We start from the raw sequence: 13,943 nt of genomic DNA on the forward strand, positions 1-13,943 counted from the left end.
GATCCTTACCGGAGACCGGATCGAATAGCATAAAAAAAAAGTTTTGTAAAAATTGCCTTTTATCTCGCTGACTGTACCATTTTTTCAAAATCTGTGAATGCCAATCAAAATATCTTCAAAATTCATGGATAGTCTTCTAGAACCGTTTTCCTGTAACTACAACGATTAAGGTGGCTGGCCTTGCTGCCCCGTCTCAAATTTACACCCTGTATGATGAGCTAAGGAGTGTCAGCAGAAGGAGTACGAGTGGGTTTATAAATTAAAACAATTAAATATTCTACGAACATAGTTTTCCTAATTATGCTGCAATTTTTTTAGATGTCCTGTGCAAAATTCGATACCAATTACATAGATTTGTACGGTAATTTTCCATAAATCGCCGAACAAAAATAACACTACAAAATATCATCGACATCATTTTAAAATTACTTATAGAAAAATGTTTAATATATTTTTTTTTAGAAAAACCCAATTACTGCTGACAAATGTCGTTGGAATTTCAATCACCCCGAGGTATCAAATTACACGGGCAAGTCGCCTGGAGTGGATCGATTCGACGCGCAATTCTTCAAGGTCCATTACTGGCAGGCCCACCGTATGGACATCCTTTGCAGGAAGGCACTGGAACAGGCTTACCAGGCAATCTATGATGCTGGTTAGTAGATTGTATCACATCTTCAGTTTAACATAAGTTTTGTGACATTTATTTTCAGAAATTGCAAAACGACTTTCTGGAACATTTATTGAGGAATGTGACTTGTATTGCCTATTTTTCTATCATTTATTCTAAGAACAGTAAGAACGTTTAATATTTTGACCTCAATACAGAAGTGACGATGAAGCTAGGCATTATTTAGATGTGCATCACCTAAATAATGTCTATTCACTTTTACCTTAAAAAAAAGCACAATTTATAGCGTTCGGAGAACATGTTTGCAGGCAGGGAATTCCACTGCATAGCCGTTTGCCATATGAATGTGGAAGCGTAACGCTTCAAGCGAATCCTTGGAATATAAGGGTGGAACCCCAGCCTATGTCTAGTCCTTCGATGATGGAAAGAGGAGGGAGGAAATAAATCGTGCAATTCGTTTAGCAGTGTTGAGTATTTTCACGTGTTGTTGATTCCACAGGGTTGAGTTCTGAACATTTAAGTGGGCAAAAAGTGGGCGTCTTCATTGGAACCAGCTGTTCGGAGACGGATAAAGCCTTCATTGTCAATTCCCACGGAGGCGGTTTCGGCATAGCGGGGTACAGTAAATTAAAATTAATTCTAAAATTAAGTTTTTTGTAATACATAAATTATAAAGATGTCAGATATGTATTTTGAATCACCGTGATCTGCCTTGCGGTATACAAAGTATTCGTAATTTTTTGTAGACACTCTATCACTAAAACTAAAATCAATGCAATTATAAATTTAATAAATTAAGCAAGTGTTGGCTTTAATTAGCTTTTGGTATTGGACATTTATCAAAAATAGTATAGGGTAGATCTTAGCACCTGAGACTACTTCCTTCCTTTGTATCCTCCATCCTTCTCCAACATGCGCACTTTGCTGCTGGCGTCTCTTTCACCGGCCAATAAGCCAGCCTATGAGTTGGCAACAAAAAAGACGATAGTCTAAACAATGACACTGAACTGTGTGCATTAGAAATGGTTAACTAGCGCAATTGTATTTGAATAGTTTATTTTTTCGCAATAACGACTGTGCTCAGTAGTGAACCTGAGGAATTTCCTCTTGTGACGGCCGTATCCAGGCGGAATTACTGCCAGGTGTCCAACCGAAGAATTAGGGTGAGTGTGCATGTTCCCATCATTTTCCCTGTCCTTCGACCTACATACCTTGTTCCAGTCCTTATAGGAAGCTACTTGCAAGTGCAGTTAGTATTATTATATATTCTTTATGGTACAAAGAAAAGACACACGAAACACACGTTACAATGGACATATACAAAAGTGAGCTTATCTCTATAAGAGATCTCTTCCAGCCAACCCTAGCCGTGGTGCAAAAATGAAGTCTGCGGGACTAATTATTGTACAACAAAATTAAAATTAAAATTTGAATAAAATATAAATGATAATAATATACATACGACAGACATAAGCAGAATATATATTATAATAACAGATTATTTGTTGACTAATGTGCTACCTATAAACTATCTAACGCGTTCGGCAGGAAGTGCTCTTTTAACTTGTGGTTGAAAGATGCCACCGATGGACTGTCACGAATGTTAGCAGGTAGTTTATTCCACATACGAGCTGCACTATAAATAGTACAATAAATTGAAAACGCAAACAATACAGTCTAGTCATTATCGGTATATCTACATGTTCATTTCGCTTCACCAGCAAATCTGTCTTATTTTTAATTATAAAAAGAATCAAAATGTCAATTTTGTAAGAAATTACAAATCGCACTCAATTTTTGTAATACAAAATACGAATTTACAAAGTAAATTGTTGTAAAGAATTGTAACTCGTTTAGATAAAACACCGACCTCAAAAGTTTGTGGAATTACATCTATTTGCCAAATTTTATTGAAATCGGTCAATGGAACGTGCGTGAAGTCAAATAAACCGGATTCATTCCCTAATTTGCCACCTTTAGAAGTGGAATATTTTCTTTTTGAATTGGACTACTACTGAGGTACTTTTAAAAAAAATTCCCCTAAAAAACTTTCTAATAAAAAAATACCTTAAAACTTTATTTTTTATCTCGAAATGTAGGAAAATGACATAAGACATGTATCTAGATATATGTCTGTGGTGTGTAGCTTACTTTTGCACTATGCCGTAAGTAATGGTAAATTGATTAGTGATGCGTGATGTGATGGGTAGCGCTACTAAAACATATCTACGATGCTTGGGAAAGGTTCCAGAACGCTGTTGGTGTTTTCTGTGACCTCTCAAAGGCATTTGATAGGGTGAACCATATTGCTCTTGTTAGGAAGCTGGAATATTATGGAATAAATGGCAAGGCGTTGGAACTTATCTCGTCGTATCTTAACAGTAGAATTCAGAAAGTAGACATGAATGGAGTGATTTCTTTGGGTTCTCCGGTAAAATGGGTGTTCCGCAGAGCTCAATACTTGGACCTTTCTTATTTCTCATTTATATTAATGATCTACCATTCTTTGTTAGGGACCTTTGCAAAATATTATTGTATGCTGTCGACACATCCTTCATTTTTAAAATAGACAGACGTGACGTTAACTATGACAACATTAGCGATATCCTCTCAAAGGTAGTTTATTGGTTTAATGCTAACAATTTATTGCGCAATGCAAAGTGTGTTGTATTTGAATTACCTAATCCACGCCTTACTTTCTCAAACTCGTATCTTAAAAAGAGTGATTATTCAGGAGATGGCAAAACTTTCTATTTATTTTAAATTTTGTTATCAAGGGGGTTAATTTGGATGCATTACTTTAAGAACAGATAAAAGCCAGTGTGTGAATATGAAGGAAATGTGATGTGAAATCAGCCTGCAACATTTATAAATACAATTAATTTTTTGCATTTAGTACTATTATATTATATTCATTATTATTATTATAATTTTATTACTGACGATCATAGTTATCCCTTGACATTGTATTTCCAATTGTAATATTGTGACATTGATAACATGAAATAAACGATTCTATTCTATTCTATTCGATATTTAAGCTAAGATTCTTGCTTTAAGATACGAGTTTGAGAAAGTAAGGCGACGTAATGTAAAATCGACTAGTCCAATCATAGAAATAAACGGAGAAAAGTTACCTTGTTGGTAAAGCTTTCTTTTTGGGAGTGACTTCATATAGTAAAGTTCAATGGTTTCCACATATGTCTTCCTTGGCCAGCAGATTAAGCTCTGCAGCATACGCAGTCCATAGAATACATGAGTTTACCGATGTTGCTGCTGGACTAGTTTACTTTAGTTACTTCCATAGTATAATGTCCTATGGGATTCTCGTGTGGGGTAAAGCGGCATATATACAAACCAAATTGTTATTGCAAAATTCGATTCGTCTCTGTACCGTTTAGGTTCTCGGGTTTCTCTCAGAGAAAAGTGGAGACGGGTATCATGATTGTGACCTTACAGTACATTTACTCAAATATTTTGTATGCATGTAAAAAAATATACAATTTCATTAAGAAATAAGCAAATGTCCATTATATTTTAATATTAGAACTAAGTCCAAACTCATGGTACCTACAACGATTTCGTTTAACTAAGGTAAATAATTCTTTTTGGGGAGTTTTTGCAATAAGATTCCGTAGTATTATATAAAGATTATCATTTCCTAAGTTTAAAACTTGCATAAAAATATTTTAAATGAAAAGTCATATTTCAAAATTGAAGAGTATGTGTTAGATAAAAATGTATGGAAAGACAACATGAGTCTAGATTTCACACAATTATGATTCAATATATTCCATAATATTTAAGTTTATTTGAAAATAGCATTCCCTCTAGGGTTTCTTGTTTGTTCGAGATCAGCGCTCGAGCAGTAGCTTAAAAATAACATTTTCAAGTGTATAAAAACCTATGGAATAAATGATTATTTCACTTTGACTTTGGTGCCGGCCATGACAGTTTTACAAACTTACTGTATAACATTAGAATCTGGCTGGCACCGACTTCAAAACTAACTAATTAGATATTGTAAATATTCTCTCCCGTAAAATTTGGTTTTGTGTAGATACGTGCCTTTTAGCAATGCTACATACGCGGCCATGCACTATCCCCGACGAATTGTCAGTCGCAGAGTACTTTTATGTCCAACTTTGCCTGATAGATAACAACAATTACAAGTAGAATCATTAAGAACATTCCCTTGTCAAGGGGAAAAAACGGCCAATTTTCAAAACCGATTGTAACATTAATTTTCAACAAAAAAACTGGATGATGTAAGGACACTAACCCTTACAGCTGTGCGAATTTCAGATGCAATCGAGGCATGTTTCCAAATCGTATTTCCTACTGGCTGAACGCCAAAGGTCCTTCGGTGTCGGTGGATGCTTCCGACTGCAGTGGGCTGGCCGCCCTGGAAATGGCCTTCCAAGCTATACACCGAGGAGACTGTGTCGCTGCTCTGGTTGGAGCCACAAACATTTGTTTACATCCGCAATCATCTGTGCATTATGCAAGGTTTGTGCTATCGTCACCAACTTTTACCACTGTTTCAAGAACACTTAATTTATTAACGCGCATTCACACCAAGTCGAAAGGCGACCATCGCTTGCCCGCTGAGCTACCCGGTGTAAATAGTGAGTCATCCGACGACGGTGTTTGCAGTCGAAGTCGATCGAAGTGACTGGACGCATCGCCTTCAGCAAGGTGTAAACACTCGGTGTAAATGGCGAGTCCACTGCATCGCCTTCGGCAGGCAAAGTACCTGTTTCGCCAAAGGTCGGAATACGACTCGGTGTAAATGCGCCATTAGACTGTATAATGACCCCTGCTAGTTAGTGTAGCTGGTGTGGCATGCATTTGTGCGCAAATGTGGTGTAACCCACATTCAATTTGAATATTGCAATATTACTTTAAATGATAATAAAGGACATAATTATTTTATATTTGGATGTTATTTCACGTGTGAAAGAAATGTAATAGTTTAATATTGTGTATGCATGAAAATAGCATTCAATGTGTTACACAACTTCTGCGCTGATAGCCTCAATTCACTGTTAGCGTTTGCATTTGCAATAACATATATTCCATTATTTGTATGATATAGATTTCCTCACAAGTATATATTAATTTGAAATGAATGAACTGGTGTTGTTTCAGAATCATAAAGATGAGTAAAGACGGCAAAACAAAGTCGTTCGACCAAAATGCGGACGGCTGTGCAAAATCTGATGCGGTGAACATGCTGCTCCTACAGAAAGCTAAGGACGCTAAAAGGTATTTATTCATAAATCCAGCATTATCGAGATCATAATCACCATCATCAACCCGTTTGTGCGTCCCGCTGCTGGGCACGGATCTTCTCTCAGGCGAGGGTTAATGCCATAGTCCGCCACTCTGGCCCAATGCGGGTTGGTGCATCACACGTTTTCCGAGTGCTGTGAACCTTCTTCGACAGGCAGGTTTCATTACGATCTTTTATTTCACCGAAAAGCTTATGGGAAACGCAAATTAAATTTCGCACGTGAATTCCGAGAAACTCAGAGGTGCGAGCCCATATTTGAACCTACGGCCTCCGTTTGAGAGGCGACCGGTCAAACCATTAGGCTAGCACGGCTACCGTCGAGGGGAAATTTATGAATTTTATTGGAATTATACAACTTATAATTATTAATACAAAGATCGAACACTACGAAAAACTTCCTTCTACCGGCTTGATTCGAACCATCGCCTTCCAACAAATCAATAAAAAACTGAAAAAATTACAATTATTAAAGCGACAGCTCTAGTCAGCTGGTGGTAGATGTAAAGGTACCTTATGTAGATACAAATGATTCAATGGCAAAAAATCGTTACATAACCAAGAACGAATATCTGCAACATGCACATAGAAAAATTCAAGGTCCACTAGTTCGTTCCGTGGTTCGTTCCATAGTTGGCATAGTGCGAGGTTTTCATAGTACACATAGAAATGGGACTCCAGTGACTGTTATAAATTATAGATCTTTTCACTATAAATCCAAACAAAACAAAATCACGTGTCTTCTAGTCAAAGATGTTTTACGTAATGGCTCCGAAAGAATGGCTGATGTTCCGTTGATACGATTATGATAATATCGATTTATTTCTTATTTCGATAAAACTGTTTTCTATCAAAAACAAATAAATTAATGTCACGATTCGCTAACAGACGGCCATTCTGTTCAAGGAATGTCCGCACTCCGGAATAAGCTGGGTCATCCGTCGAGTGGAGAGTACTCATGAGTGTGTCCTCATGTTTCCTCTAGAATTGCTCGTAACACAGGTGTAGTTATACTCCCTGGCTGCGCCACATACTTTGAAGGTTTAGGATATTAAATAAACCAACAGTTTATACTCCCCAGCCGGACCACAACCTACATCTAATAACTTCTAAACTAATGTCATTTATTATAATTACACTTGCTTTATGAAAAGTAGCCTTTAGGTACTTTTTTTTGGGAGTATTGCTTTCTTGAAAGTTCACGTTTTCACGGTTTCACGTTTTTCTAAATCCAAGGTGGCGCGGCGGGAGAGTACTGCTTTGCGGCCGGACCACCCAAGTAGTTAAATATTTCGTAATCTATCGAGGTACTATTAATTTTGTTGTATGTATAGGAAAGTAGTCTGTTGGTACCAATTATTTTGTACTACTGCATCCGAGTACTTATAGGTGGTCCGGCCACAGAGGATTACACCATTTTGCCGCCTTTTCTTACTTATTTAGTTAGGTTACCTTATGTCTGGTTAAATTATTAGAAATGGGTAAAAAGAAGAACTGTCATACAGTAACAAGAAACATTATAGTGAATTTACATTTAAAACGAAATGGACGTACCGAAAAATCGTCGATCATTTAGAGTGCTCCATAAAGACGCTATTTGACACCATTGCACATTTCAAAAAACATGGAACGTCGGATAAGGTGCCAAGAAAACGTCGGCCAAGGCAGATCACTGTTCAAGAAGACAGGCTTATGATTTGTTTAGACGGACTGATTTTAAAAGGTTAAAGGAACTAATGTTATTAGAAAAGAGGTATTTTCACAAGACGACTTCGGAAACGTGTCCGTAGTCCGTAGGTGGCCGGTTGAAGGAAAATTGTTTGGAAAGATTGCCAGATAAGTATCATTTCTTAGCAGGCAACATAGAGAAAACCGTCTAACTTTCACTAGAAAATAGGGCAGTTGGACTGTTCATAAATAGAAACAGGTTTTATTTTCAGGTGAAACTAAAAAAAATTTGGTAAATTCCGACGGAAAACTATATGTACGAAGACCAATCAACGAGGTTTTGAATAACAAGTATACTACAAAGACAGTTAAGCACGGTGGTGGAAATATTAAATTGTGGGAATGTTTTTCGGGAAACGGGACTGGTCCAGTGAGAAAAGATTTAAGGTCTGATGGATTAGTATCAGTATAAAAGTATCTTAGAGGAGACAATGATCCCATATTCCGATGAATATTTGCCAGTGACTTGGTTATTTCAACACGATAATGACCCAAAACTTACCAACACACTGCGTTAACGCGTTTCTCAGAGAATAATCAGTGACAGTGTTAGAGTGGCCTGCCAATAGCCCGGACTTAAATCCGATAGAAAATTTGTGGTACACTATAAAGATTGTTATCGCATAAACATTTCACATAGATTGTCGCATAAATATTAGGGGTTAAAGTATGAAATTGCCGTTTTATTGCAATAGGTTCTTTGAATTTTCATAGAATCTTCATGGTTTGAGGTTTTCGAATGAAACTTTTTTCAAATGGTTTCTGAGATTTTTTTTTTTTAAATTTGAAACATTTGAATATCGACTTTCAATTGTTTTTGTTATTCAATTTAGACAAGAAAGATGGATACTGCGAAAATTCGAGTGATTTTTGAATACGAGTTCCGACGCGGAACTAACGCGGCAGAAACAGTCTGCAATATCAATGCTGCGTTTGGAGAGGGGTCTACTAATGAACGCACCGTGCGATTTTGGTTTAAACGCTTTCGTGATGGAAATTTCGACCTAAAGAACGAGCCACGAGGAAGACCGCCCACACAGGTGAATAACGATGAATTAAGAGAGATAGTGGAAGCCGATCCTAGTCAAACTACCCAGGAATTAGCGCCATGGTTTAACGTTACCTTACCCACAATATTGACTCACTTGCGTCAAATCAATAAAATAAAAAAATACGAAAAATGGGTGCCTCATGATTTGACTGATCTGCAGAAAGAAACGCGTGTTGAAACTTGTGTTGCCTTGTTGAACCGGTACAGAAATGAAGGAATATTGGATCGAATTGTAACATGTGATGAAAAGTGGATTATTTATGATAACCGGAAAAGAAAAATGCAATGGCTGACCCCAGGTCAAATGCCACAACAGTGTCCTAAAGCAAAACTTACCAATAAAAAGGTAATGGTAACTGTTTGGTGGTCTCAGCATGGTGTTATTCACTATAGTTTTCTCCGATCTGGTCAAGCAATAACGGCAGATGTCTATTGTGCCGAACTCCGAACCATGTTGACAAAACTAGCAGTAAAACAGCCCCGACTCATGAATCGATCTTCAACATTATTGCTCCACGACAACGCGAGACCTCACACAGCACGAGAAACCATTTTGACCCTTCAGGAACTGCAGTTAGAAACCATTCGTCATCCTCCGTATTCACCAGACCTTGCTCCAACGGACTACCATTTTTTTCGTGATTTGGACAATTATCTACGTGACAAGAAGTTTTCTTCCCAGGAGGCAGTACAAAATGCTTTCACACAGTTTGTGCAGTCTAGATCGTCGGAGTTCTATCGCAAAGGCATTAATAACCTTCCCATTAGATGGCAGCAATGTATAGATAATAATGGCAACTATTTTGATTAAATAAATTTGTTAAAAATTTAAAAAATGAACAATTTAGATTTTCAGTACAAATCGGCAATTTCATACTTTAACCCCTATTATATCACCAATATCAACGAACTTATTGGGAGTGCCCTAACCAACTAAATAAAAGAGGTTGGTACCGAAAGTTGAATACTTTTATGACTCTTAATACAATGACAAGGTGCGGTAATTTATGGAAAGTTTATGAGCCGGGGGCTGCAGTCGAGTGTAGCAGTCCGGCGATATGGATGATTTATTGGGCACTGGCGCTCCCTCACGACTGGACTGCGGAGCGTGTGCCGCGCTCGCGTCATATCATTATTATTTAATGTACATCAAATTGTAGAATAATATCGTTTTTCATTTTAATTTATTTCAAGTCAGATGCAAATATATAATAATAAATAATAAATAACTGCCTCCGTGGCCGAACGGTTACCATACCGGACTGCCACGCAGAGGTCCCCGGGTTCGATTCCCGGGCCGGGAGAAATATTTGTATGGCCTACATTTATTTCTCTTGCGTTTGGGTGTAATTTGTGGTTGTCTATGTGTGTGTCCATGGCACCCGCGACACAGGGTTTCCCTCGTGCGGGGCTATGTTGAGTGTGTGCGTTATTATTATTATTATAAATCTTAAAAACATTGTCATTTAAATTATTTAGTGCAGAATGTAGTTTTTTTACATACATCTATATGGTAAACTAGAGGATTTGGGCATAAGAGGTGTCTTATTTTGCTTACTAGCTATTTGACTGATAAATCCCAATTTGTTAAAATTGACGATGTTGTAAGTGATGAACTTCCAATAACTTACGGGGTGCCTCAAGGTAGCATAATAGGTCCAACACTTTTTCTGTGTTCACGCTGTGCTCTTTTTTGTGTGCTCACGCGATGCGCTCTTCCTACCGCAAAATGGCGGCTATTTGGTTTCGCAAGTTAGAAAAGTATTCAGTTTGAATACAGTATTTATAAATTGTATTGCTAAATAAATACCCTTCGTATTACCAACAAAAACATTTCAAATAAAATGCGGTAATACACCGCAAATCCTGCACTTAAAAAGCACTAATGAAATTTTTAGTGTACTTGGATAAATATGATAATATTCCGTTTCAGTGGTTCTAACGTTTACCATGAAATTACTCCTTAAAGTATAGTTTATGAACCTTTATATTCAGAGTAAACTTAAAAAACGCTACTTACGGTATGTTTTCAATAAATAAACACTGAAATCACCAGCCCAAACAATAACACACACGATTGTCGTGACGTATCTTAGAACGTGTTTATTTTTTTTAATTGACAGACCCAGGCATTAAAAACTTTATGGTTTGCTAGAGTAGTTACCGAAATAGCAATTAATATTAGTTCTTTTACCTGTTATAACTTCGATATCCGAAAAATCGGTATAAAATCATTACCGGCACCTCTAGGTGTGGTATGCGTCTACGGCTGCATGTATCGCGTGAGCGGCTATTAGATAGATACGAAAACGATACTGCATTAACATTTTATTCGCGGTCATAGTTTGTAATGGCTGACAGCTAACTCTTTGACACCAAATGCTGACAAAACTAAGTGCATCATCTTCTCAATTAGAAACAGACTTGATTCACTCTGGAAGACGCTGGATCGAAACCATCCTGGATCCAAAGAAATAATTTTTGATGATCCAGGATCGAAATTTTTTTCATAATGTTCGATCTTTATATTAATAATTATAACAATCTAGAGGTGAATTTCACAAAAATAATTGAATATCATGGTGGTCAAACATTGTGACATTCAATAAAAAACTTAAAATTTGCAATTATATATGTTGTTTATATATTTAAAATAATAAGTTATCTAAACAACGCTGTCAATTTACAGCGCGGTAAGAACGTAAATTATGTATAATTAGTGTTTATTACCTATACGTGTATTTTTAGGGTTTATGCAGAGCTGGTCCATGTCAAAAGCGGGTTCACAGATTTGCTGGAAACAGAGGTAGGCCCTAAGTTTGGGTTCTACAGAGACTCTCAAGTTGCTGCCCGTTTCATTAACGAATTTTACAAGGAAGCCGGAGTGCCTCCACACGCAGTCGAATATGTAGAAGCTTTCGGTGCAGGTTCGTTGTAAGATAAATATATTTCAATATAACTTAATCTAATACAATACAAGGAAAACAAACGCAAATAAAGCTATGATAGTATTAAAATAAACAATACGAAAGGAACCTAAATTATACAATCTTCATAGTAAAGCTACACATTTTAATATTAGAACCTAATGTGTAATTGCGATGCCTAAACTAAGTAAATGTGTACCTGTATTTTAGGCCTCTTTTTTTAGAAAACACATTTTTAAGCTGTAATATAAATAAATATGCTCTTTACATTAAAGCTTAAAAACAGATTTTGTATATTTAGTAGTTGTAAATTAATTGTTAGATAAAAATAATTATGAAACAATTTCCAGCAAGCGCTCTGTTTCGTTGTAAGTTTTACACTTACCCAGGATTTGACGGTCTTTTTACATTCTATTTTATTCATGGCGAAATAATGCAAAGTGCAGTATGAGGGGGTGGTAGTGGTTTGCTCGGCTAGTGGGCCCCCTTACTACGGCCAGGAATCAAACGGCGGAATCCGGTGAAGATATCTAAAAAAAGAAAAGAAATTCAATCGTTGAATAGATCAATAAATACTTTTTTTTAAAAAAAGGAGCGAGCTGAAAGCTCATAACTCCTAAAATAAACTAAACTTTAAACTAAGTAGTGGGCCTGAGGGCGCCCAAGTTGTCACGGACCTCGGCTCAAGGCGCTACTGGAGACTTCCGCCACAAGAGCGTGCTATAGGTGAGAAGCAATTCTATAGAAAATACTAGTGACAGGTACTTTAGGGAAAATCTTAACATCGCGATTCAGAAATTGTGTTTTCTGTGCCAATGCTATCTAGCGGTATACTTCGACACTACTGTTCTAACTTGTGTTTGCTATTGTGTTACAAAAGATATAAAGTAAAGGAATGTATCAAGGAAGCAAAATAATGAATGGAAGTCTGCTGTGCGGATTTGCATACGAGACGAAAAGGTATCGAGTCGTTTGTGGTTAGTTAAAGTCACGGAATCAAATGGAGTAATTGACGGCTTTTTTAAAATTGTTTGTTGGATAAACAGGTGCCGAACAGAGGGGACATTGCACTCGTTTAGGTGTTTGTTGATTAGGTATTCGAAAGGACGAATTTGATGGCTTTAAGAACAGCTTTCTGCGCTCTTTCCAGGTTTATCAGGGTGGTCATAAAGCTTATCGTGGTTATTGAATAAATACTTTTAAATCGATATCGATAAATACTTATATATATATATACATATATACAGTTCGTGTAAAATAATTTAGCATTAAATCGCAAAACATTGTTAATGATATAAGCATAATTCTTATCACCTTACTTCATTACAGCCGTCTCAGAGGCTGATAAAGAAGAGCTGGAGGCGATTGAGACCGTGTTTTGCAAAGAGCGCCGTGAACCCCTCTTAGTCGGCAGTGTTATGTCCAACATCGGTTACACAGAGGCGGCTTCTGGCATTTCTGCGGTTACTAAGGTAGGTAAAAATTTACAATGACCGACCGATAAATCTGGACCTGCATCGCCATGGTGTACCTAGTATAGATTTCTAATTTAAGTGAGTTATCACTCATATTGAAGAAATATTGGTCAGCGGCACTGTGTTCAGGATTATGGGTGTCAAATAAGGAAGTCTCGAATGAGATTCAAAATTTTCGATAGGTACGACAAATTTCGGAAACGGACTAGCAACAATAACAGATAGTAATAACAAGTAGCAGTAGAGTACACACAGCACCTATTTCTGCTGCCAAGTAGTAGTATAAAGTTTTGAAGGGTAAGGTGCTGGTGAAATTATGGGCACATGGGATTTGTCAACTCGTCTTAGGGTGACGGGTGCAGTGGCAGTACCCATCAGATTTTTGCAATTTGAAGCTCTGAGTGACACTGCAACTGCCGTGAACTCGCGTGTCGCTTACCACCAGATGCACGACTTGTTCGTCCCGTCACTAGGTATCACAAAAAAGCTTTACTAAATTGGTTTTAGTTAGATGTTTTTGGCAAGTGACATGAGAATTAATTTCGTTACTCTGGTACTCGTAATATTGAGAATTCACTAGTTTGAGTTCAGGTAATTATTAATAAGTGGTTGTCATGTTTATGTCGAGGACTGAAGGAACCTTTTCGAACATCCTAACTTGGGCCAGTACGGCGAGCATTGTGACGTTCATATGGGCTACATGTAAACGTTTGAACTTTCATCTGCTTTATCAGGTGATACTAGGCTATCAAAGAGGCAAGTTAGCCGCCAACATGCACTGCACAACTCCTCGTCAAGACATCCAGGCTATCCGCGACGGGCGTATGAAAGTCGTCAC

General features: G+C 37.3%; 1 protein-coding gene across 1 annotated transcript; it reads left to right on the forward strand.

Moving 5' to 3' along the window:
• Nucleotides 1-462: 462 nt before the first annotated feature.
• Nucleotides 463-13,940, forward strand: LOC113239099 (fatty acid synthase-like; the record flags this gene model as incomplete). Its single annotated transcript, XM_026475964.1, has 7 exons — nt 463-655; nt 1,131-1,248; nt 4,937-5,140; nt 5,783-5,899; nt 11,452-11,630; nt 12,960-13,102; nt 13,840-13,940. Coding segments are annotated over 7 exons (1,055 nt in total), but the record flags the coding sequence as incomplete, so codon positions are not given.
• Nucleotides 13,941-13,943: the final 3 nt, after the last annotated feature.

This window comes from Hyposmocoma kahamanoa, unplaced genomic scaffold (genome assembly GCF_003589595.1).
Source record: "Hyposmocoma kahamanoa isolate Upper Pololo Valley unplaced genomic scaffold, ASM358959v1 99489, whole genome shotgun sequence".
Taxonomy (NCBI): domain Eukaryota; kingdom Metazoa; phylum Arthropoda; class Insecta; order Lepidoptera; family Cosmopterigidae; genus Hyposmocoma; species Hyposmocoma kahamanoa.